The 27,052-nt window shown below is 42.3% G+C and overlaps 1 protein-coding gene across 6 annotated transcripts in view; it reads right to left on the bottom strand.

Moving 5' to 3' along the window:
• Positions 1-27,052, bottom strand: part of itpr3 (inositol 1,4,5-trisphosphate receptor, type 3) — a 469,401-nt gene that overhangs the window by 213,133 nt on the left and 229,216 nt on the right. For all 6 annotated transcript variants that reach the window (XM_088368417.1, XM_088368419.1, XM_088368416.1 and 3 more), the window contains 3 exons: positions 12,579-12,723; positions 12,351-12,495; positions 3,396-3,598 (listed from right to left, as the gene is read on the bottom strand). In XM_088368417.1, coding sequence (XP_088224543.1) covers positions 3,396-3,598; positions 12,351-12,495; positions 12,579-12,723 — 493 coding nt within the window. The remainder of the gene's footprint in view (positions 1-3,395; positions 3,599-12,350; positions 12,496-12,578; positions 12,724-27,052) is intronic.

Genomic DNA, 27,052 nt, shown 5'->3' with positions numbered 1-27,052 from the left:
GCGTAGGGTCTGACCATGGGTGCAAGGATTTCATCCCGATACCTAATGGCAGTCAGACAATAAAGCTGACTTTGACTTCTCTAGCCTGTAGAGGTCTGTTCGTCCCTCCATGGAAATGCCTCCCCAGACCATCACTGACCCACCACCAAACCGGTCATGCTGAATGATGTTGCAGGCAGCATAGCGCTCTCCTTGGCTTCTCCAGACCTTTTCACGTCTATCACAGGTGCTCAGGGTAAACCTGCTCTCATCTGTGAAAAGCACAGGGCACCAGTGGCGGACTTCCCAATTCTGGTGTTCTATGGCAAATGCCAATCGAGCTCCACGGTGCTGAGCAATGAGCACAGGAAACAATACAGGACGTCGTACCCTGAGGCCAACCTCGTGAAGTCTGTTTCTGACTGTTTGGGCGGAGACATTCAGACCAGTAGCCTTCTGTAGGGCTTGGGCAGTGTTCAACCTGTTCCTCCTTGCACAAAGCAGCAGATGTCGGTCCTGCTGATGGAATGAGGACCGTCTACAGCCCTGTCCAACTCTCCTGGAGTAACAGCCTGTCTGCTGGAATCTCCTCCATGCTCTGGCGATTGTACTGGGAGACACATCAAATTTTCTTGCAACAGCACGCATGATGTATCCTCCTGGAGGAGTTGGACAATCTGCGCAACTTCAGGAGGGTTAAGAAATCGCCTCATGCTCCCAGTCGTGATAATGACTCTAGCTAAAGCCAACACTTGTGGAAAAACAGTTAAAAAAGATCAAGAGGGAGGAACTTGAAATGGCCTCCACCTGCAAAATCAGTCCTGTTTTGGGGACCATCTCGTTGTTGCCCCTCTCGTGCACCTGTTGTTAATTCCATCAACACCAATGCAGCTGAAACTGATTAACAACCCCTTCTGCCACCTACCTGACTATAACCTTATCAGAAAAGTCAAATTGAATTCATGCCATACCCTGATAAAAAACTGCGGGCCCCGACAACATTCCTGGTCGAGCGCTGAAGGACTGCGCTGGGGAGCTGATGGGTGTCTTCACGGACATCTTTAATATGCAGCAGGCCATCGTCCCATCATGTTTGAAGGCTGCCACCATCGTACCTGTGCCGAAGAAACCTGCTCCATCCTGCTTCAATGACTACCGCCCCGTTGCACTGACATCCATCATCATGAAGTGATTTGAGCGGCTTGTCATGGAGCACATCAGGTCCATTCTCCCCCCCCCACCATAGACCCCTTCCAGTTTGTGTACCGAATCAAATGGTCCTCTGAGGATGCCATCTGCTCTGCCCTCCACTCAAGCCTCACCCACCTGGAGAGGAGGGACTCGTATGTGAGATTGCTGTTTGTGGACTTCAGTTCTGCATTCAACACCATTGTACCACAGCGACTCATCTGTAAACTCGACAAGCTGGGCCTCAGTACCTTCCTCTGCAACTGGCTACTGGACTTCCTCTGTCGGAGGCCTCAGGTAGTACGTGTGAGACAATATCTCCGCCAGCATCACGCTGAGCACGGGGGCCCCCAAGGCTGCGTGCTCAGTCCGCTGATCTTCACTCTGCTGACTCATGACTGCACTGCGACTTACAGCAGCAACCGCGTGCTGAAATATGCAGATGACACGACTCTGGTGGGTCTCATCACCAAGGGCGACGAGACTCAATACAGGTCGCAGGTCGACCTTCTGGCCACGTGGTGCAGGGACAACAACCTCCTGCTGAACGTCAACAAGACCAAGGAGATTGTTGTTGACTTCCGGAAGGGTCGCACACAACACCTGCCACTGACCATCGACGGTGCTGTGGTGGAGAGAGTGAGCAGCACCAGATTCCTGGGGGTGCATATCAGTGAGGACCTCTCCTGGACCACCAACACTGCATCACTGGCGAAGAAAGCTCAGCGCCGCCTGTACTTCCTGCGGAAACTCAGGCGAGCCAGTGCTCCTCCGGCCATCATGACCTCATTCTACCATGGCACCATTGAGAATGTCGTCTCCAGTTGTATCGCTGTGTGGGGTGGTAGCGGCACTGAATACAACATGAAGGCCCTGCAGCGCATAGTGACCACAGCTGGTAAGATTATTGGTGCTTCACTCCCCTCCCTGTAGGACATTTACACCTCCCATCTCACCCGCAAGGCGACCACGATTGTCTGTGACGTGAGTCACCCCGCTCACTCTTTGTTTGATCTTCTGCCCTCTGGGAAGAGGTACAGGAGCCTGTGATCCCGCACCACCAGACTCACCAACAGCTTCATACTCCGGGCTGTTAGGATCCTGAACTCTCTCCCGCCTCCTGCGTAACGTCTTTTACTTTTGCACTATATTCTGACTGTAGGCTGTATGCACACTTGCTCCATTTTTGCTCCTTTTATTTATCATGTTATTTGTTTAATTATTATTTATTCATCACTCTCATTTATTCATTGTTTGTGCCTTCTTGTTTTTACTTTTTGTGTTGTTTACTTGGATGTATATTGTGTACTACGTCTTGTCACCGTGGGATAGTGGGAAACGTAATTTCGATCTCTTTGTATGTCTCGGCATGAGAAGAAATTGACAATAAAGCAGACTTTGACTTTGACATTGTAGCTTTACCAAAGTACAAGGCAAGATGTGGGTTTGGTAACCGGTTCTTTATTTCACAACTCAAGAGTTCAACATATGAGCCAACACACACAAGCGACTTGGATTGCTCTTCCCGTCCCCCCCACGCTGCCTTCACGGCCTCGCTAGACAAACCAAAACTACTGAAGTCTAACAACATACACGTTGCTACTCTAAACTATATGTCAAATAACTATCATATAAACAACAAGTTTATCGAACCATCTGTGTCACTCCAAATCATTAAATCTGACTCTGGAAGTTAGTGAATGGAACTCATTGTCAGTGAGCCTTCAATTATTCCTTAGCCATAGTGCGTACCCGTTTAGTTTTAAGTGAAAATAACGTGAAGTGATCATTTATACTAGTAAGTAAGTAATGTGTTAATGATCAAGTAAAAATTTGTGAAAAATTTCACATATAAGTCCCTCCTGAGTATAAGTTGACCCCCACCCAAACTATGAAAGAAAAAAAAACGCGACTTATAGTCCAAAAAATACGGTATTTATTTTAATTTTGGATAACTAAGATATTGGGTTTGCTTTGCCTTAACAAATAACTTTACTTAAAGATAAATATTTCAGGTTGTATCAATTGAGTAGATTTTAAATTGAAGCCTAAATATTGATGTGACAGATTACCTTTTTTTTTTCAGTTTTACTAGTGTTTCCTTTTTTAATGCAGCTGGAGGCGACTGTGTGTAAATATTTAACTTGTCTCAGCTGCCCATCATTGACTTCATTTGCCGGCTGTTCGAGTAGGTGGACTCAACAGGCTCCAATCATAGTCTCACTCACCTGCAAGATTTCCAGAATCTTCAGCTTTGTGTCCATTACTGTAAGGCCCATATTGTCGATACTGTCTTTGGTCACTCGCTGTCCATCAAGCGCAAGCCCCACTCCGCGGCCCACTGTCCCACCAAATAAGGACTGCTTCCTATTGAGGACCATGGTTGTCATCATCTGTCCCATGCCATGGATGGAGCGTTTCACATTTTTTCCTTAAATGTGGAAAAAGTGACAGCAAGTGTAACTTCTCGCATTGCTTCGCAATAAAAGCATCAATAAATACGTAGGGCATTAGGATTAATATAAGTAGTGGACACTGACATCATCATACACAATTGACGAGAATCTGTTAAAACGTTCACCTTCCCTTGACTCGTGGAATCTTTCCACATTCCCTTCAGTTGTTAAAAGTTTCCAAATGATGTGGAAACATTCTTGCTTAGTTATCTAAAATTACTCCACTAGTATCTGTTTACGCAACTTTGTGAAACAAAGCGCTAAGACCCTCTGTACTGATTAACCAGTTTGCAAAGGTAACCCCCGAAACCTGTTCACCCTCACCCCCACCCTGCTTTCTTTCAATAAATAGTCTCTTGCAAGAGGCAAAAGTCAGACTGCTTTCAGACGCTCTTGTGAGACACAAGGGTGATGATGGCATTCTCCGCTTGCAAACGTAAAATTGTTAAACTGTCTCACGTGTGGTTCTTGCATCAAAGGTAGAGTGGGGAAAACTATCAGTTAAAATTGTAAAGATACTTGAAAATACATTGTTTTTTGCCATCATACTTGCTTTTTCATATTCTTTCTTCGAGATTGCATAATTGCTGGCTAAAGTGTCTTACTTTCTCTGAGCTATGGACTCCACACCTCATCAGTACTATAATTACTCAATTTGAATGCTGCCTTTGACATGGTCGATCACAACATACTATTAGATTGCCTTGAAATGTGCGTTGGAATATTGGGGTCAGCATTCTACTGGTTTAGTCCTTACATCTCAGAGAGGACCCACCGTGTAGTCCATGGCAACACAATTTCTGAGCTTAATAATGTTACATGTGGTGTCCCGCCAGGATCAGTACTTGTACATTCTTAACCCAGATAAAACCACGGTACTGTTTAGGCTACAGCTTTGATGTAAATACAGTCGTATGCAAAAGTTTGGGCATCCCTGATCATTTACAAGATTTTCCTTTATAAATCATTGGTTGTTCGGATAAGCAATTGCAGTTAAATATATCACATAGCAGACAAAAATAGTGATATTTGAGAAGTGAAATGAAATTTATATGATTTACTGAAAGTATGCAATCATTACCTAAACAAAAGTAGGCAGGTGCATACATTTGGGCACCCCAACAGACAAATGAAATCAATATTTAGTAGATCCTCCTTCTGCAGAAATAACAGCTTCTAAACACTTCCTATAGCTTCCAATGAGAGTCTGGATTCTGGTTGAAGGTATTTTGGACCATTCTTCTTGACAAAATATCTCCAGTTCAGTCAGGTTTGATGATTTCCAAGCATGGACAGCCCACTTTAAATCACACCACAGATTTTCAATAATATTCAGGTCTGGGGACTGAGATGGCCATTCCAGAACATTGTACTTGTTCCTCTGGATGAATGCCTCAATAGAATTTGAGCAGTGTTTGGGGTCATTGTCTTGTTGAGGTATCCAGGCCCTACGCATCTTCAACTTTGTCACTGATTCTTGAACATTGTTTGCAAGAATCTGCTGATACTGACTTGAATCCATGCGACCTTCAACGTTAACACGATTGCCTGTACCTGCACTGACCACAAAGCACCACAGCATGATGGAACCACCACCAAATTTGACTGTGGGTAGCAAGTGTTTGTCATGGAATGCTGTGTTTTTCTTCCTCCATGCATACATCCCTTGTTATGTCCAAATAACTACATTTTAATTGATTGATTGATTGATTGATTGATTGATTGATTGATTGATTGAACATTTATTGATCCCGAGGGTGGGAAAATTCAGGCCCCAGCAGTATTCATACCACAGAGCAGGTATATAAAAGACACACAGATGGCATGAGCGCAACTCAATAGGCTCTTATAAGGCTGCCATACAATGGCACCACAAAGAAAGCCAGTAAGTGCGAAAGTTAAAAGCCATCAATGCAAAGCAACAAGACAAAGGAAAAAAGTAACAGCGGCCAACCAGCCCCCCTGAAATACCAAAGAACACCCCAAAACACACAAAATAGCCTCCACGGGGTCCATAAACAGGTGTAAGAGCAGTCAAGTTCAACGGCGCCCAATGGACTGTGGTCGTGAATTGGTGAAAACATCACAAAACAGGCAAACGTGTGAGCAGCGTCCTGGGCACCTGGTCAGGGCACGTGCAGATGGTAACCATGGGGCTAGCACGGCGAAGGTTGTTGGTTCCGATGAGCACAAGGGAGCGGACTCCCCACAGGGGTCGCGGCTGCGAGGCCAAGGCAAGGGAACCGGTCAGCACCGGCCGGATGAGCAGAAAGCCGTCGTAGAGTCACGCCGGTCCCGACCGACGTGCGCAGACATCCCGGTCCCAGGAAAAAAATATCCAATCCGAAGCGATTTGCACATGCCGAGGTGCGGTAGAAGGCACCAGCATCGCCGAATGGACAAATAGAAAGAAAGAAAAAGGAGAAAAGAAGGAAACAAAGAGGAAAAGAGAGAACACTGCTGGGAGGCTGCCACTCACAGCGGTGCCATATAAAAAAAAAAAAAAGTTTCATCAGTCCACAGCACCTTACTCCAAAAAGAAGCTGGCTTGTCCAAATGTGCTTTAGCATACCTCAAGCGACTCTGTTTGTGGCATGTGTGCAGAAAAGGCTTCTGCCACATTATTCTCCCATACAGCATCTTCTTGTACAAAGTGCACCGAATAGTCTAAAAAGTGTCACCATCTGCATGAAGATCATGTTGTAGGTCTTTGGAGCTGCTCTGTGGGTTGACTTTGACTGTTCTCACCATCCTTTGCCTCTGCTTATCTGAGATTTCTCTTGGCCTGCCACTCTGTGCTAGCTTGTTGTTTCCTTCCCCTAAACTATGATGTTGAACAATCTTTGTTTTCAGGTCATTTGTCAGTTGTTTTGAGGCTCCCAAGTGGCCACTCTTCAAAGAAGATGCAAAGAGGAGAACGACTTGCAACTGTCCTCCTTAAATACCCGTAACTGGAGATGTTTTGTAAAGAATGGTCAAAATACCTTCAACCAGAATCCAGATTCTCATTGGAAGCTATAGAAAGCGTTTAGAGGCTGTTATTTCTGCAAAAGGAGGATTTTTCTGTTGGGGTGCCCAAATTTATTCACCTGCCTACTTTTGTTCAACTAATAATTACCGTAATTGCCGGACTATAAGCCGCACCGGATTATAAGCCGCACTAGCTAAAATTCAGGGATATTTCTTTTTTTTTCTTACATAAGCCGCACCGGACTATAAGCCGCACTTGCACACGAGTTTTTTACAAAGAAAGACAGTACATAGAAAGCCTTTTTAACGTTTTAATAACATACTTGAACATGTCTTTCTAAACATTGCCTGTGACGCAGCAGTAGTACCGCAGCAACGCGGAAGTGTGCACGCGAGTTATTAGCAAAGAAAGACTGGACACAGAAAGTTTTTTTTTAAAGCTTTAATAACATACCTTAACATTTCTTTCCAAACACTGCCTGCGACGCGGCAGTAATACCACAACAACACGGAATTAACACAGCAAAGTCACTGAGACGCGGCGGTAATGGCGGCGGTTACACAGCAGCAACACGGTAGCACAGCACGAACAGGGCTGGTTAAAAAAAACATACCAGTAAAAGTACAAAAAGAGCCGTCTTCGTCTTCCTCCTGTGCACTGAAACCAAGTCTTCCTCCTTAGTGTCCGATTGGAATGGCGTTAGATATCCTTCGCCTCACACTTTCTCAGTCTCTTTCGTCGTCGGTTTTATGCATTTCTTCGAGTGTGAAGAGGTTCTGTTCATGCTAATCTTATTCATGCATGAAGTGCTACATTATATTAAACTAGCGAGCGACACGTATAGCTTAAAAGCGGCATCATATTCATTTATTTTATCCCCCATAATGACGGTTTATGTATAAAAGCTTCCTGTCTTTGTGTTAACGTGGGTGTGTGCGTGATGCGCGAGACGATCACGTCTTCTTCGGCGCATTATCTCTTCTTCGTCTGTCTCGCTCTTGCTTCCTGCTAGAGCGCCCCCTGGAGAGCGGAGGCCGTAAAAATCCATAAGTACGCTCCAGAGTAGACACAAGATAATGTCATCTACATCGACTGCCTTTGGCTTAAAAGCTGCATCATATGCATTTATTTTGTTCCCCATGATGACGGTTTGTGTATAAAGGCTTCCTTTCAGTAATGTCCGTCTTGATCGCGTGATGCGCGAAATGTAAACAAAAACTAGCAAGTCTTCTTCGGCGCATTATCTCTTCTTCGCCTGTCTCGTTCTTGCTTCTTGCTAGAGCGCCTCCTGGAGGCCGGAGGCCGTAAAAATCCATAAGTACGCCGCGCCGCCGTTTAAGGTTCAAAGTAACCTTCTGAATAAAATGCATTAAAAGTTCACATTCATTACAACCTGTTTTTGGTGAGCAAAATGTCAGAAGAATTGAATTTAAATGCTGATTGATTGGGTTTTAATACAATGCAGATTACTTCACTGGTTTCTTTTATATCAAACAAGTTATTATCAAACAACTTGTTTGATTTAAAAGAAACCAGTGAAGTGATTAAAAAAAGGAAAAACAAGATGAACTTAGTACAATTACAATGCAGATTGTCCAAACAGCGCCACTGCTTTGTGTAATCTCTGAGTGATATGGCAGAGTAAGAGAAAGGGTTTAGAGCACAGGTGTCAAACTCAAGGCCCGGGGGCCAGATACGGCCCACCACATCATTCTATGTGGCCCGCGAAGACAAATTGTGCATCAAATTCGTGTGTCATTACTAGAATTGCAAATTGTCTTCACTTTTAATAATAGCTTTTTTTAGAAATATTTGACCAGTTTTTACTCGTCTGATTTGAAAACGAGTTATTTGTCAGTTTGTTTTGTAGCTTTTACTGTATATAATAGTGTTAAGAGTAAAAGTGATCAAGTCATCACAAAAATCACGAAAAAAATCTTATATAAGCCGCACCTGACTATAAGCCGCAGGGTCCAAAATTTTGGAAAAAAGTCGCGGCTTATAGTCCGGCAATTACGGTACACACTTTCTGTAAATCCTATAAACTTCATTTCACTTCTCAAATAGCACTGTGTTTATCTGCTATATGATATATTTAACTGAAATTGCTGATCTGAACAACCCATTTATAAAGGAAAATCGTGAAAATGATCAGGGGTGCCCGAACTTTTGCATACTACTGCATAACATTAGTTTTCAATACCAAATTATATATGCCATTAGAAATGACAAATCTGCAGGATTTGTGTAATCTTGAGGCGTGTCTTGCTGCAATTAAACAATGGATGTCTCTCAATTTCTTATTTCTTAACCCAGATTAAATCGAGATGTTAATTGGCCCTGCTCATCATCAGCACCTGGTATTTAACAACACCACTATAAATTGTGATAAATGAACTATTACCTGAAGTGATTCTGTAATGAATCTCAGTGTTACATTTCAGTGTTACACTTTCAACTCTTTCCTTTCAAAAACATAAAAAGCATTCCTAGATCTGCATTTTTTCACCTCTGCAACATCGATAAGATCCATCCCATTCTTCCAACACATGTTGCAGAACTCATTATAGGTGTGTTTGTTACGCCGTGCCTCTATTATTGTAATGTTTTATTTTCTGGTCTTCCTATGTCTAGTATCAAAAGTTTCTAGTTATTACAAAACGCTGCAGCGAGACTGCTCGCAAAAACAAGAAAGTTCGATTGTTACACCGATACTAGCCAATGTGCAATGGCTCCCGGTTCACTTGAGATGTTACTCACCTATAAAATATTACATGGCATAGCGCCTTCTTATCTCATCAATCTGGTGGTACCAAACGATTCATCCTGAAACCTTCGTTCACAAATCGCTGGGCTCTTAGTGACCCCAAGAGCCAAAAAGAAGTCCGCAGGTTCAAGAGCATTCTCAATTTAGGCTCCAGCGCTCTGGATTATTTTACCTCAGATATGAGCAGATACATTAGTAGAAACATTCAAGATACGATTAAAGACATATTTTAATACATATACAGTATATGCTACTATACATTTTTACAAACGCATTAGTGAAGCTAAGGATTACTCTGGATTTAATTGGCATATTTTCCTTACTAACAACACTGGGACCGAGCAAAAATGGTTGAATAATGGTGAGTGCGTCGCCTTGTTTAGCACTGTTGAACTGTCAACCAAGATAGCATTCAGCTTTAGCTAAAGTAATAAAACCAGATTCAACATTGAGGTGCAATTACATTTGTTATAGTTTTTGTTGAGAATTTATTGTATATTTGATTAGCAGTGAAACTGTAGTGTCCTGTTTTTTTTTAGTTATTTATTTTACAGTGGAGGCTGCTATTAGACAGGAAGAGACAAGACTGATATAAGACCGTCGGCTGTTTTATTCACCAGATGAGTTCTCCTCGATCATAATGTCGGCTGTTTAGATTCCACCACACGCACGTGCGATCGAAGCTACGCAGCTGCTGGCTGATCAAGTAACAGACATGGAGAAAAAACTGCCAAACTCACTGATCATTCTTTTGGGTGATTTTAACATAGCGAACCTCGCACACGAGCTCCCCAAATAAAGACAGCACATAATGTGTCCCACCAGAGGGACACAGACACTGGACCACTGCTACACTGTGATAAAGGACGCTCTGTGCCCCGTGCAGCTTTAGGACTCTCAATGTAAACCAGCTAAACAGGTTTTACTGTAGGTTTGAACGGTCCACCCACACAACAGGACCTCCTGCATCACAATCAACATACACACCTCCCCCCACAACCCCACTGTTGACACCTCCATCGTCGTTATCATCTACTCGCTCTCTTACAGAAGCCACGCCCGCACTTCTGATCTGCCAGGAGGTGTGTCAGATGTTCCGGAGACTAAAGGTCAGACAGGCACCGGGCCCAGACGGCATGTTCCCCTCCTGCCTGAAAGTCTGTGCTGAACAACTGGCACCCACCTTTGCACAGATCTTCAACCGTTCCCTGGAGCTGTGTGAAGTGCCCTTGTGCTTCAAGAGCTCCATCATCGTACCGGTGGTCAAGAAGCCCGCCATCACAGGTTTGAATGATTATAGACCTGTCGCCCTGACATCTGTGGTCATGAAATCCTTTGAGAGGTTAGTGTTGAACCACCTAAAGGACATCACGGGCCCTCTGCTCGACCCCCTGTAGTTTGCCTACCGGGTCTACATGGGACTGCACTACATCCTGTTACCACCTGGACACCCCAGGGACGTACGCCAGAATCCTGTTTGTGGACTTCAGCTTGGCGTGCAATACCATCGCTCTGATATCCTCCACCCGGCCGGGTCATACCAAAGACTATAAAAATGGGACCCATTGCCTCCCTGCTTGGCACTCAGCATCAAGGGTTGGAATTGGGGGGTTAGATCACCAAATGATTCCCGAGCGCGGCACCATTGCTGCTCACTGCTCCCCTCTCCCCCAGGGGATGGATCAAAATCACACAAGGATGGGACAAATTTCACCGCACCCAGATGAGTGTGTGTGACGATCATTTTGCTCATCCAGCTCGTGGTGCCTGCCTCCACCTGTGATCACCAGCTTCCTGACCAAAAGGGGACAGCATGTGAGGCTGGGGACCATCACATCTGACACCCGGACCACCAATACTGTCGACCCCCAAGGGTTCGTCCTGTCCCCATTGCTCTTCTCTCTCTACACCAACGATTGCTCCTCAGGAGACTCTTCTGTGAAGCTCCTGAAGTATGCGGACGACACCACTCTCATCGGACTGATCCGGGACGGTGACGAGACTGCGTATAGACAGGAGGTTGAGCGGCTGGTCCACTGGTGCAGCCAAAACCACCTGTAGCTGAACCCGCTCAAGACCGTGGAGATGACATTGGACTTCAGAAGAGACCCTTCACCACTTCGACCCCTCACTATCCTCAATAATGCTATTCTCTCCGGAGACACCTTCAAGTTCCTAGGATCCACAATCTTTCGGGACCTGAAAGAAGCCCCAGTAGAGGCTGTACTTTCTGAGACAGCTCAGGAAGTTCAACATACCACAGGAGCTGCTGAAGACCTTCTATACTGCCATCATACAGTCTATCCTCTGCATCTCCATCACTGTCTGGTTTGGATTGGCCACCATACAAGACAAGCACAGACTGCAACGGATAATCAGGACTGCAGAAAAGATAATCGGGACCGACCTCCCATCTGTCCAGGACCAGGAAACGTGCAAGTCACATCTCTACAGACCCTTCTCACCCAGGTCACAGTCTGTTTGAACTACTCTCCTCCGGACGGCATTACAGAGCGCTGTACGCCAAAACCAGCAGACACAGACACAGCTTCTTCCCCTAGGCTGTTGCTCTGATGCACTCATACCACTCATACAGTCTCAGAGACATTGCTGTGCAATAACATCCTGCCCTCAATGCTATATCTTTGGTTTGTCCATATTATGTGTACTATGTGTCCTCTCTGCATCCATTGCAGCCTGGTCATCCTGGAAGAGGGATCCTCCCATCTTCTCAAGGTTTCTCATTTCCCCCAGTAGGAGTTTTGAGTTTTTCCTTGCCCTCCTGTGAGTTCAAGATCAGGGGATGCTTGAGAATAATTGTCCATTTTTGCAAATGTCATCCTGAATGTTGTTAGCCACCTAAATGTTGAACAGAGGCCGAGATCTACCAGAGTCAGCATGCTCAAACTTGACCAATAAAAATATTGATTGATTGATTGATTGATTGATATATTGATTGATTGATATAAGCGTGTTTGCTGGCAAGCACCTGATCCTTCGTCATGCATCGGCATGATGCTGTGGGAAGGGTTGGGTCCACAATCGATGATGCCCAGCAGTGTTCTGGTGAGTCGCAGCAGCTCAAAGAAACTGTAGAAACCAAAGTAGATAAGATGCCGTGCCAAACTCACCACCTGCACAGAGAACAGGAAGAAAGTCAGAGGTGGATGCAAAAACTGCAAAGGATATGTTAGTTGTGCCCGAAGTCCCTGCATACCTCGTAGGTAAGCTTGTTCTTCTCCTCATTGTAAAAGGGCAGCTCCTCGTTCAACACATTGTTGAGATATTCCTCCATGAAGACCATGGTGTTGGCAAAGCGGTTCTTCTTGTTGTCTCTGCTGTCATCCATGTTAGAGTCGTAACTGAGGTGGGAACACAACAATTTTGTTAAAGGGGTCACGTGTTGTAAAAGTGATTTTTTTCCCACTTTCTTGTAGTGTATTGATGTACAAATATTTCATCACTATACTGAAGCATATTTTTCATGAATCTGGACTTCAGTATTTGTTATTAATACTTCCAATATTATTTCCGCTAAACGTCCTCACAACATCTTCCTTGCTCGTTGCTACAAAATGAAATCAGAAGTGTTCGTTGAGCTAACATCAAAACTGCAAAGCATAACACCTGAAAAATTTGTGAAGCACTACGTCTGAAAGGTACAGCCTGCCACTGACAGATGTGGCAGGGATGCTGGTAGGTGGAGGTTATGAAAGTGACAAAGCAGGCGATAACAACTGCATGAGTTTGAAAATAGGTTTATTCCAACTGGCACAGTTTGGATGGAGGTTGGTAACCCTTGTATGCACTTATTCATTTGATACTGCATGTTAAATTTTTCCAAAACTGTAATTGGTTTTGAGATGTGATAACTCATTTTTAAAGATTTTTTCACTTTCAACCACTCAAAATGTTCAGTGGCATCAAACCTATCTATCTATCTATCTATCTATCTATCTATCTATCTATCTATCTATCTATCTATCTATCTATCTATCTATCTATAGGCCTTCTCTGAACAATAATATCAGACACAGCAAAAGTAACTCTACTGTACTGTAAGTCATTTTCTAAAGGTGTTTTGGCTTTCGACCCCTCGGAATGTTCTGTGGCATCCTATCCATATACAGTTTTTACAGTTATTTATTTAGTTTAGTTTAGTTTATTGTTTAGCACAAATAACAGTGCAAGGAGGGAGACGAAGCCTAGGGCTTGTAAGAAGCTCCACCCCTGTTTTATATACAAACAAAGTGCAGAAACAAACAAAGTGCTGTGCAGTCAAATGTAATTCAAGTGTTTAAGAAAAAAAAAAAAATAAATAAATAAATATATATATATATATATATATATATATATATATATATATATATATATATATATATATATATATATATATATATATAAGTAAATAAACAAAAGCATAACAAGCTAAATATTATTTTTTTCATATTTATATATGCATATATACGAGTGTGTTTGTATACATACATAAACAGATACATGATACAAAAATAAGAAACAAGTGAAATAAAATAGACACTTATCGATGTTGAAGAAATCAAAGAGATACCAGATAGGAATAGCTAAAAGGAAACAGAAGAACTGTAAACAGAAAATAACAAAACAAAAGATGGAAGAATCTGAGTCAAAATTGTGGATTAAGTTGATGATCATAGTATAGATCAGCTGAGTGCGGTGGAGTAATTTTGGACTGGTAGGATCATGAGTGGAGAAGGTGGTGTTTCAGGTGCTTTGTAAAAGCAGCCTGTGCAGATATGGATCGGATATGGATTGGTAGCTTATTCTAGAGTGAGGGCCCTCTAAAGTGGATATTATATTGATGGCGTGATGTTCGACAGAAAGGTGGGTGAAGATTGTCCCTCTGACTTGTTGGATAAGAATGAAAGTCTGATGCAAATGTGAAGAAATTATGAAAAGTGGCTGGAAGACAGTGTTTCCTATATATGTATTTATGGATGAGTAGACAGGTTTGACGAATGTTTACTTTATCAATTGGCAGTAATGAATAATTTCTAAACAGTGGTGCCGATGGTTCATATCTATTTGAAAAAGAAATTATTCTTAGGAACTTCTTTTGTAAGATGAGTAATTTGTTGAGGTATGTTGGATATGTGGCTGCCCAGATTATGTTGCAGTAATTGAGTAAAGGAAACAGGAAACTATAATACAGAGTGAGATGAGCAGAAGGATGGACCAAGGGACAAACTTTTCGTAAAATACCTAGCATTTTCATAGATCTTTTGCAAACCAAATCAATATGTTCGGACCAATTTAAGTGTTCGTCTACTATAACTCCTAGGAATTTGGTGCTAGTAACTTGATGGACTTCGTTATTGTTTATGTAAATTTTGGTCTGTTCTTTGGGGTAAAATTTGTTTATATTGCAGAAGATCATGAAGTTACATTTTTTTATATTTAGTGTCAACTTATTTATTTTGAACCATTTTGTAATAGCGTACAACTCAGCATTCACACTTGCAATGAGGGAATTAAAATCATCTTGGGTGGCAATGAGGTTGGTATCATCCGCAAATAACAAAGGGAGAAAATTTGAACAAGACATGGAAAAATCATTTATGTACACCAAAAATAATAGAGGACCCAATATTGAGCCCTGCGGAACCCCAAATAGTATTTTAGATCTGTTGGAAGAACAACCATTTAAATATACAAATTGTTCTCTGTTGGCAAGATAGTTTGTGAACCATTTCAGGGCAGAATCCTTCACTCCATATCTCTCTAGCTTAGCGATAAGGATCTTATGGTCGACAGTATCAAATGCTTTAGTTAGATATAGAAAGACACCAAGAGCGAATTTCTTATTGTCAAGAGCTGTTGAGATATGGTTGACAAGATGAAACAGTGCATGCTCAGTGGAAAACTTTTTGCGGAAACCATATTGGTCCTTGTAAAGAATATTATTTGTTTCTAGGTGCTTTGCCAATCTTGAGTAAACCAATTTTTCTAGAATCTTGGAGAAGCATGGAAGAATGGATATGGGCCGAAAATGACCATATTCATTTGTCTCGCCAGCTTTGAAAATAGGAATGACTCTAGCAATTTTTAGTTCTTGGGGTACAATGCCAAATTTTAAAGATAAGGAGAAAATGTGTGTTATTGGGATTATTATTGAATGGATGATTCTCTTAATAAGTAAGCTTCTGATCTCGTCATGGCCAGGGGCCGAGTTTTTCAAGCTCATGACAATGCTGTAAACTTCCTCAACACTAGGAGGGTCAAGAATGGAGAGTGAAGGAAACTGCCCTTTAATTAGGCAACAGGGGCTTGTATCAGAGGTTGAGAAGCTAGATGCCAAGGTAGCGCCAACATTTACAAAGAAATCATTGAAACCATTAGAAATATCTACTGGGTTTGAATGGGCTCCATTTTTCCCCAGCATCTCATTTGGGGTTAAGGGGGCAATAATGTCAATGTTTTAGATTTTTTGCGATGTAATAAATGGTTGATAAGATTCCATGTTGTTTTGATGTCACCAGAGGCTTGAGTAAATTTATCAGCATAGTAAGTTTGTTTGGTTTTCCTTAGTAATACTGTAAATTTATTTTTATACTTCTTGTATGTTTCTATATTTATAGGAGTGTGATTTGCAATAGATTTTCTATAAAGTTTATTTTTTTACGTGAAGATTTTTTTAGTTCATCCGTTATCCATGGTTTCCCTTTGGAGTTATTTTTACGATTATAAATTAAAGGAAATGAGGACTCTAATGCATATGTGAGTATTGTTAGAAAGGAGTGATAGGCTTTGTTGCAACAGGATAACCTCATCCCATGACACAGAGCTGATGATAGATATAAAAGATACCATGTTTTTCTCGGTAAATTTGCGGAATTTCATTTGATCACCAGTATAACCTTTGATTTTTGGACCACTATCATTGTGGATGAAATTGAAGACAGGAAGATGATCAGATACATCACAGATCAACAGGCAAGATGTTATTTTGTAGTCTAGAGAATTAAATAAAATGTTGTCAATGAGAGTGGCCGTTGAGCTTGTGATCCTGGAGGGTTTGTTAATAAGAGGGAAAAAGTTACTGGAGTATAATGTATTAAAGAAGTCTGCTTAGTTTCAAGTAAATTAATATTATAGTCACCAAGTAGGACACACAATTTATTTTCTTTGTTTATGATTTCTAGAGTGGAGTCGAGGGCTTCATTGAAAGTGATTTTATCAGAATCTGGTGGTCTATATATACATCCAATTATCACGTTTTTGTTGTTTATAAGCGAGCAAGATGAAAGTTCTATAAACACAGATTCTGCTACAGTCATATCAAAGTTACCACTTAGATCCTTTCTGGGAGAGAAATTGAAATTATCAATCACATACAGTGAGACACCACCACCTTGCTTGTTTGGTCTACATGAGTGTATAGGAGTGTAGTGAGAGAGAGGGTAGCTAGATGTATTATCAACCATCCAGGTTTCAGTAAGAGCTATTACTGAAAAGGAATGTGTTAAGGTTGATAAATAGGTTTGCAGACTATCATGATTTTTAGATATACTCCGTACATTAAAGTGGACAGTGGAGAATACATTTGTTTGGCAGTGGCCAGGAGGAGTGTTGCACAGTTTGTTAAACATATCTTCAGAAAAATATTCGCATGACAATTCAACAGATTTTAGGGAAGTGTAATTAGTATCTGGGTTCAAGAAGGACTCATAAATACCAGCAGTAACATTCTCTAGGTCAAATGAATTAAATAATAAAGAGTCTAGATTCGGTGGGACAGAAATTCCTGCATTATTGAGAGTGTCACTGGATGCCATGAAGGGTGTCAGGGGACGGTCTACCTGAGTTGGATGTCCTCCCCGCCAGTTTCTGTTTGCCATGTTGTGCTCCGCTGTAATCCACCATTCTCGTCAGGAAGGTCCAATAGGTACCAGTTTATGGTCATCAGTTCAGCCATTGTAGGTGTTAGGTTGCACCAGGCCATAGATCTTCAGTTCTTCCAGTTCACTCACAACGAGGGTTTTGACATCTTCTGGTGTTGCTCCGTTTGTTTTAATCCACACTTTGCAGTTTCTGACCCACGTTGCGAGAATCTTGTTTTCCTTCTTCAGTTTGCGTGCGTTCCAGGCTATCTCAGCATTCTTCGTAGTGAGGTGTTCATTTAGGTAAACATCTGTTCCTTTTAGTTTCCTCCCTTGCTTCAAAAGATCCACCTTATGTTTCCTATTGACGAACCGAATGATAATTTTCGGAGTATCTTTTGGTCGTTTTCGGTTTCTTGGGAGTGTGTGACAAGCGGCAATGTTTCCTTTCTGGAGATCCATATGCTTACTCTCAAAAAACTGTACTACCTGATTTTCCAGCGTCGACAGTTCGTCTGATGGAGAGTCATCCGTTGAGGGATCCGAAGGACCCGCCGCCCTGGCATAGGAACGGTGTGTTGTTTTAAGACCAGTGATTAAAACACTGGTTTTTAAGGCCCTTTCTGAACAATAATACCAGTTATATGTCACAGCAAAACTAACTACTGTATATGTATGGATGTAAAAAAACTCTAATTGAGAATATTTCATATTGCACAAATAAAGTCCTGAATGAGTCAGTAAATCATGATATATGTTTTCATGTATCCCATATTGTTTTACAATGGGAATTGTTGTAAAAATGTCACCCTGGAGTTCTTTTTTCCAAAAGTTTGAATTTCTTTTGAGACATGAAAAGTAAATAATTTTTGAAGATTTTTTTTTGCTTTCGACCACTCAAAATGTTCAGTGGCATGAGACCTATCCAGACATATAAAGTTTATTTATTTATTTATTTTAAGACCCTTTCTGAACAATATCAATTACGTGTCACAGCAAAACAAACTATACTGTATATGTATGGATGTAAAAAGGGGGAATGATGTAAAGAAAAATGTCGGTTGTCACTGTGTGACTCTGCAATGTGTCACACAGGCCAAGCAAAACATGCATACTGACATTGGTTTCCCGCTGCCCTTCCGCAGGCTTCCCTGTGTAGACCTCCAAATTCCATGCATAGGAAGTGGACACATAGCAGAGTGCACAGAACTTTATACCATATTTTGTTGGTTTCAAAGGAATGTACACCTTCAACAATCAGCGCCCTCTAAGAGATCAGCTGCCCGTCGACACATACATCCCTGCCCAGGTAAAACATCATTGGTAGTAGGCTTTTCCATCTAAACCAGAGGTCCACAATTGGCAACAATTTGTTGTTGTGATGGTGCTGTGGCCTCCGCAACTTGTCGTCAAATCGCAAGGTACGGTTTATTTGGGAATACTTCACGCACGACATGGTGTCGGCAAACATGGCAAGTCCCATCTTCTTGTCCCAAACGGTTGTGGTTGCCTCGTGTTTGGACCGATACATCCCTGCAAGGATGAGCAGTCCAAAGTACGCCCTTAGCTCCTGCGCTGTAACTGCATACCACCCTATGATCGCCCTGCTTCCTTGGAAATTTGTCACTTGGACAATCAGTTCAATAATGTCCCCTGGAAAGAAGAGGTTGAATGCGGTGGCGAGGCTTCTGATCTGCGTAGCAGCTTACGCCATTATCCCAGAAGAGGGAATCGGTGTGGGGACATAACTCGTGTGTGGGTGTGTTTGGGTGTGTGTGTGCGACCATACAATTTTTTTGGGAGTGCCACTTGCTGACCTCTTCGCTGTTGTCCTCCTGATGACGATTTGTTTCTACCTCTAAATCTTCCTCCAATTCATTGTCGTCCTCGGATTGCTGGTCTTCCTCGAACTGGCAATGAGGGACAAAATCCTCATCCGCGCTTTCCTCCGATAATTCGGGAGATGTATCCGAAATAAAGTCCTCTTTCATCAAAAATGAATTGGCACGCTTCCTCTTGCCATTTCTGCACTTGTCAAATTTAGTCAGCAATGCCACGATCCAATAGGAGGTAACGGGCAGTAAACAAATTGAAATAGTGTAGAGATTCAAACAAAAAAAAAGTGCATTTTTTTTAATAACCGTATTTTTCACACCTAAAGACGCACTGGATTATAAGGCGCACCCTCATTGAATTTTTAAGAATTGTTTTTTTTCGAAATTATTTCATATATAGGGTGCACCGGAGTAAAAAGCGCATAAAATAGAAGCTATACTGCAACAAACTGAGGTTGAATAGAGTTGCGGTATGCATCCACTAGCTAATAACCAATGAGCCCTCTGTAAACAATCACATTTCTCAAACTATCTCCTATAAAATGACCAGAACTGACTAAAGCTCGATTTAACACATTGGTGCTGCTTACCTATGTTTCCCTTCCATATCGATCTGTAAATTTACTCGAAACATTAACAGAGCAGCCTATTTTGACATGAAATAGCCTCGTGCGTATAGCAGCTATCACTATAGCATTAGCCACCTGCAAACTCCCATGAGCCTCAGCTCACAGACTCCCGTGAGCCTTAGCAAAGTGTAAACATTAGCGTTTCTCAAACGATCTCCTATAACATGATCGGCACTGACTAAAGCTCAGTGGCCTAGTAGTAGAGTGTCCACCCTGAGACTGGAAGGTTGTGGGTTCAAACCCCGGCCGGGTCATACCAAAGACTATAAAAATGGGACCCATTGCCTCCCTGCTTGGCACTCAGCATTAAGGGTTGGAATTGGGGGGTTAGATCACCAAATGATTTCCGAGCACTGCACCGCTGCTGCTCACTGCTCCCCTCTCCCCCAGGGGATGGATCAAAATCACATGGGGATGGGTGAAATGCAGAGGACAAATTTCACCACACCCAAATGTGTGTGTGACGATGATCATTGGGACTTTTTAACTTTAACTTTAAAGTTCAATCTAACACATTGGTACTGCTTACCTATGTTTCCCTTCCATATCGATCCGTAAATTTACTCCAACCATTAACAGAGCAGCCTATTTTGACTTGAAATAGCCTTGTGCGTATAGCAGCTATCATTATAGCATTAGCCACGCGCAAAATCCCATGAGCCTCAGCTCGCAGACTCCCATGACCCTCAGCAAAGTGTAAACAGTCGCGTTTCTCAAACGATCTCCTATAAAATGATCGTAACTGACTAAAGTTTGATCTAACACATTGGTACTGCTTACCTATGTTTCCCTTCCATATCGATCCGTAAATTTACTCAAAACATTAACCTTATTTTGAAATGAAATAGCCTCATGGGTACAACAGCTTTCAGTGATGCCCCCTGACCACGGTTGCCGTAATGCTGGGAAGCGATGCAACCTTGTAATTTACTCGTCGTACTAAAACAGACTGAAACCTTTTGGCAGAGCACTTTGTACAACCAGTATGGATCAGCAAATTCATCAATTGATCCATATATGACACTGTCGGCTTTGAAGAAAATTGTAGGTTTTGAGGTGCGCCTTATAGTCCAGAAAATACTGTATCTGCCCAACCCACCAAGCTGCGCACTTCACTGGTTTCTTTTATATCAAACAAATTGTTTTAGGTTCTTTACCTGACATGTTTCGGCGGTTTCTTCCGCAGGCACTGACAAAAACTGTAGTGACTCTAGGGTAGTGGTTCTTAACCCTAGGGGTTCGGTGAGTCGGTCTCAGGGGTTCGGCGAGTCGGTCTCAGGGGTTCGGCAGAGCCTCCGTCACAGAAGTCCGGTCACACTTGACTTATCTTGTAAATTTGTCATTGACGCATATTGGAACTTGTCTCTCAAAAGCTGAAGTCACACTGATTTGCAGGTACGTATGTAATTCGTTGTGAGTTCATGCATTGTGTTGGTTTTGTTCTTTGAACAAGGTGATGCTCATCTATGGCTTGAATTTGAAAAAAATCGTATTTTTTTCCACTAAAGAGGGGTTCGGTGAATGCGCATATGAAACTGGTGGGGTTTGGTACCTCCAACAAGGTTAAGAACGACTGCTCTAGGGGAAATGTGAGATCCCTTTTATTTATTTTTTTCTGATGTAAAACATCAAATACATCACAATTTTCAAAAAGTGTATGACACGAGGGTTGGTAATCAACGGAGCCCTGCTTTGGGCAGAAAACAAATAAAAACACACATACACAAATGTGGGCAACTAGTGACACGCGCGCAGCATGCATGCACCATGAACGCACGCACGCAGCATGCACGTACGCACAAAGAAAAAAAAAGGTAGAACGCAGGAACCTTTACTGTGCTTCAAATCACACCAGAACAGGATTTCCGTACATATGTACAATATGTCATCAGATTGGCTAAGACATCAACATCAACGTCTCTAATAGGATAGATTGACCCTTACACAACACCTCCCACTTTTAAGTAAGAAATATTATTTCACTTCAAACCTTTCAAAATGTTTTTTCTTTTTTGAATATTGACAATGGCAGTCAGGAACTTCTTTCGTGCAAACAAATCACAAATCCAGTCTTTAAGGTGCACCTGAATATCTGCTTGAACTTGTAAAATAAAAGGCATCTGGCTTTACCGCAGGTTGATTCACTCTAATTGTTGGTGGATGCTGGGTTCGATGCAAGTGTGTACGGTTACTTCAAAACAGTCCATCCTCTCTTCTTTCGAGGTATGATCTGGGAGTATCTGACTGCTGTACAACTGTCCCGTGAGTACTTTGTTGTGATCCAAACGCTCTGGCTAGGGTGTAACTTTGGTTGACTGTGTGTTCTGTGGAATCTGTTCTGTGGCATTTTTAACCCTAACCCTAATATTCCACTTGTTTTCATATTCCTTGTGTCGCTGCATTCCGAAACTTTTTGATGTGTGGCCAGTGTAGACACAGTGTTTAGGGAACTTGTGGGTGTGAGGTTCTTAACTGTCTAGTTGGGCTGGAGAATAAGCGTTTTCCAGAAGTGTAACACTATATAATTGGATGTTAAATATCCCTAGTATTGCACCATTAGGACGGGTAGGCGCTACACAGCGTTTGCAGCGGGAAACATCATCAGTTTTGTACCTGAGTGTCACTGGGCGTTTTGGCCACTTAACACAATGCTGAGGCTGGCCCACCACAGGCTGATCAGGCCGAGGTGTGTTTCCTGCTGCTAGCTGTTCCGAGCAGCCTAGGTGCTGTCACTTCTATTGAGTCACAGCCAATGGCTTGTTCTTTCTGCTGTATTGACCATTTCTTTAATGGCTTGTCTGTGAGCCTGCCCCCTGATTCTAAGTTCCATTAGGAGCATTGCCACCATGCTGGCCACATAGCCCCTACACTAAACCTCCACTGAGCGCACCCTTACTTTCCAGCCTCTGTCCTCTGCCTCGGCTGCTCGGTTGGAATAGTGCAGCTTCTTGCGCTCAAAGGCTTCTTCAAGGGCATCTTTCCAGGGGACTGTTAGCTCTATGATGGAGATGAGCTGGCAGGAATTGGACCAGAGGACAATGTCCGGATGCCGTGTTGTTGTTGCAATCTCTGGAGGGAAAATGAGCCTCTCGTCTAGATTGACTCTCATCTGTCAGTCCCTGGCGGCATTCAGTGAGGGCGGATTATGGTTTGAGGGTCCCCCTCTATGCTTATCCCCCTCCCGCACAAACAGTGGCTGCTGACTATGCATTCTGGATGCTGATGGGTTGCTGTTCATTGAGACTCTCTTGCAGTCAACTCTATCTGCTAGGCACTTGAGAATTTGGTTGTGTCTCCAACCCTTGAGTGAGGCTGGTCTTGCAGCCAACCAGAATGTGTTTGAGTGTTGCAGGGGTTGTACACAAGGGGGAGGATGGGTCCTTTCCAAGTCACAACTGGAGATTAGTGTGATTATTATGTCGCTCGGAAGGTGAAACTTAACCGGTTGGAGTCCAAGCCTCAGAATTCACTCCAGCTCAGTTTCTTTCTCTCGACCCACTCACACCTCATCCAGCCGCCCTGTTTGGCTTGTGCCAGAGCTTTGCCTTGTCTAGCTGCTTCTTCCTGTCGCCAGACCGCCTCCACCACCAAGGTACGACACTCAGTTGTAGAATCCTTCTGCCAGAGAGGTGTCATGGCTCAGAGGCCCAATCCTGCTCTTTCTTGCTGGACGTGGCCCACTACGCCCTGGTGTAGAAGGGCGGATCTGGCCTGTGACATTGCTGTGGCAGGGGTTCACTTCCTCCCAGTTGCTAGGGCAGGAGCGGGCACCTCTTACCATGTGGTCCCGGGATTCAGCTAGGGACATGTCCAGCCTAACCTTCGCACACTTGAAGTCTTCCACTAGACTGGAGATGGGTAGTGACAGGGCTCCTTTGCTGTATAATCTGACACTGCTAATGCACTTTGAAAGACCAAGCCACTTCCCTCACATACGTGTTCACCAGCCTTTCCAAACGATTGGCATGGCAAAGTGAAACCTCGTCAAAGGGCACAGCAGTCTGGGTAGCAGCCCGTATGGTAACACCACAGCTTCAGCTTCCCTGGTAGTACAGTTTTGTTAATTTGCTTAAGGCCATTAGTCAAATCCTGCTTGAGTTGCTGAAACTGCCGCATGTCTTTGAGATCTGCGCTATTCCACCGACCAAGGCTCTTGATGGGCTTCTCAAGAAGCATTGGAATTGGTTCCTCGCTGATGTAAAACCACTCGCCTCTTAGGTGGCCTTCAATGATGGAGACGCTGCGTGATTTGCTTTTACATAGTCACCTACCCCTTTTCCATAATCCTTTTGACATTGGCCCGCTCAGCCACCACTATTGGCTTGTGCATATTTGACAAAGTGCTTAAATATGGAAGCTGTAAACTGCAGCGCATTGTCTGACATGAGCACATCATGTACTCCATGTTGTGCAAAGATCTTCTTAAGAGCTGCTGCGACTGTTTTGGCTGCTGCGGCATGGAGGTCACTACCAAGCTGCTTTTCTCTTTCCAGATGAAAATATCATTTCCAACACGTTGCCACAGTCTCACAGGTGGAGGCGTTGTTAACAGAGGCTCCTTTTGTGTGTGGCTATGTTTAATGCATGTGAGGCAGTTTCCCACTTTGGTTTGGTGGGAATTTTAAATGTGAAAATTTTGAACTTCTAGTGAACCAGAACCACTTTTCACATTTGAGTTGAATGAGCTGTTTAGGATTGCAAATGTGAACGATGTGAATCGGTCTTGTTGAATGTGTCATTAAACACAATAATGGATAAGTAGTTAACAAAAAGGCAACAGTTTGTGAATCTGGGAGAATATTATTCAAAATGCTGGGGCCAAAATTATTCGTCTTGTATATTGATTTATGTAAAATGTCCCAAATATTCAAGTTTCTGCTGTTTGCAGATGAAAACAAGCAAGCAATACATTTGAAGAACACAATGTTTATCTTATTTGGGCATGTTAAATCAAGCAATCAAATAACTATGTATATCAACAGAGGGCATAAATAAAGGGAGAGTAAACACAATATTTTTGGGGGGTAATAGACAACACAATTTTCTGGAAATTACACACACAACATATTCAATAAAAAAATTCAAGAAACATTTCAATCCTGGCAAAAGTAAAACATGCACTTAACCAGAAATGACTCTGCATTATGTACTGTTTGCTACTGTTACCATCCTTGAATTACTGTTCAGATGTCTGGGGAAACACAAAAACGGCATTACTACCACTATACATACTGTAAAAATAGGCAATGAGAATAATGCACAATGTAAGATTTCTTCACCACACAATCCAGAATCTATTAATATGCATGTCTTTTGAAATATAAAACTGCACAATTAATTGATGATGCTACACAATTTACTACCAGATAATGTACATACTATATTTTTAAAGAGAGGGAGGTTATAATTTCAGTAGGAAACAAAACTTGAAAACAAATATTAATGAACGACTATGAAAAGGTTTCGTGATTATGTCTGTGGCTTAAAAATATAGAACAAACAAAATAGGGAACTTCAACAATGAGAAACCTGCAAGAGGAGTGGCTGGGTTATGCACAGGGTATGAAATTAGCTGGAGCATGACTTCGGTGAGTTTTGTAAAGTTGATGCTATAGCTCAGGTTACACAATAATACTACCGTATTTTCCGGACTATAAGTCGCTCCGGAGTATAAGTCGCACCAGCCATAAAATGCCCCAAAAAGTGAAAAAAAACATATATAAGTCGCTCCGGAGCATAAGTCGCATTTTGGGGGGCAATTTATTCGACAAAATCCCACACCAAAAACAGTCATGAACGAGCAACAACAGGCTAAACGATAGCAACAACAGGCTAAACGATAGGTATGCTAACGTGATAAACACAAACAAAGAGCTGAGAACGGGCCTGATGTAACATATAGAGTGATTAAGGACAACTATTACATGAATAACATGTTTATAAAACCATCGGTGTCACTCCAATTCATTAAATCCATCGATCATTCGATACGATAGCAACAGGCTAAACGATAGGTATGCTAACGTGACAAACACAAATGAAGAGCTGAGAACGGGCCTGACATATCATATAGAGTGATTTAGGACAACCATTACATAAATAACATGTTTATAAAACCATCAGTGTCACTCCAATTCATTAAATCCATCGATCGTTCTTTGTCAACAATGGCTGCGCACGGCTGAGGGCGCTTGCACTTCAAAATATTCCACAGGCTCATATAACGATAGATAAACTATATTTCAAATAACTATAATATAAGCAATAATATTATCAAACCATCCGTGCACTTTAAATCCATTAAATCCATCGATCAAATTCCTCGTCCTTTGTCAACATCGCCGCGCGTGCGTCCTGACGTCAGCCTCGTCTTTATTCCACAGATCTAGTATATAACTATATTGTAGCGTTAACAAAGTACAAGGATAGACGTGGGTTTGGTAAACGGCTCTTTATTCCACAAAACAAACTTCCAAGCGTGTGGCGGCATGGACTTCCAGACACGAGAGCTCCATGGCAGAGGACCGGGCGTGCGTAATGGCCATGTCCGAGCCCCATGCACCGTTCGCGGACAGCCACTCGGCCGAGCGCCGGCCCCCGACTCAGTAGAGTAGGACCAGGCGTGCGTAAAAGCCATAATGGTTTTTCAAACCTTCTATGTCACTCCAAATCCTTAATTCCTTTAAACTCTTTGTCCTCCGTGTCACTTAGAAATGATCACCGCTAATGATGCCGGTAGTCCTTACTTGGGTCGCGCCGCGCGGTGCCATTGACGTCACTTGAAATAGTAATCCATTAGTACGTCACGGTTATCCAAACTTTCTTTCTGCTGCTCGATTACTGTTTTCAGCTGCATATTTTACAACTTGAAGTTTGTAACTTGCAAAATATGACTTTCTTTTTGGTGCCATTTTTCTTAAGCCCACCCAGTTGATGAGTCACGGCCAACGGTGAAATTTAAAGCGCCCTCATCCAGTTTCGTCTGAAAATATAATTTTTTACAGATGTAGTTTTTTGTTTTGTTTATTTGGTTGTTTTATCAAAGACAAAGTCTGCTTTATTGTCGATTTTTTTTTTTCATATACCAAGACACACAAAGAGATTGAAACCCTCGGTGAGATAGTACACATATGCATACAAGCAACACAAAAGAACCCAAGAAGGCATAAACAATGAATAAATAAGAGTGTTGAATAAATGATAAATAAACAAATAATAAATAATAATACTAATAAATATAAGAGGAGCAAACAGACAGTGGACTTGGATATGGTGCTTTAAAGTGTTAATTGCTTTATTTGATGTTTTCTCTATTTTTTATGTTTTGAATATGTTCAAGATAAAGATATAAAAGCATGTGAAGTGATC

This window comes from Syngnathus floridae, chromosome 2, assembly GCF_059516105.1.
Source record: "Syngnathus floridae isolate MCC-2025c chromosome 2, RoL_Sflo_1.0, whole genome shotgun sequence".
Lineage (NCBI taxonomy): Eukaryota > Metazoa > Chordata > Actinopteri > Syngnathiformes > Syngnathidae > Syngnathus > Syngnathus floridae.
The sequence above is the reverse complement of the archived record's forward strand: the minus strand, read 5'-3'. Positions and strand labels throughout refer to the sequence as shown.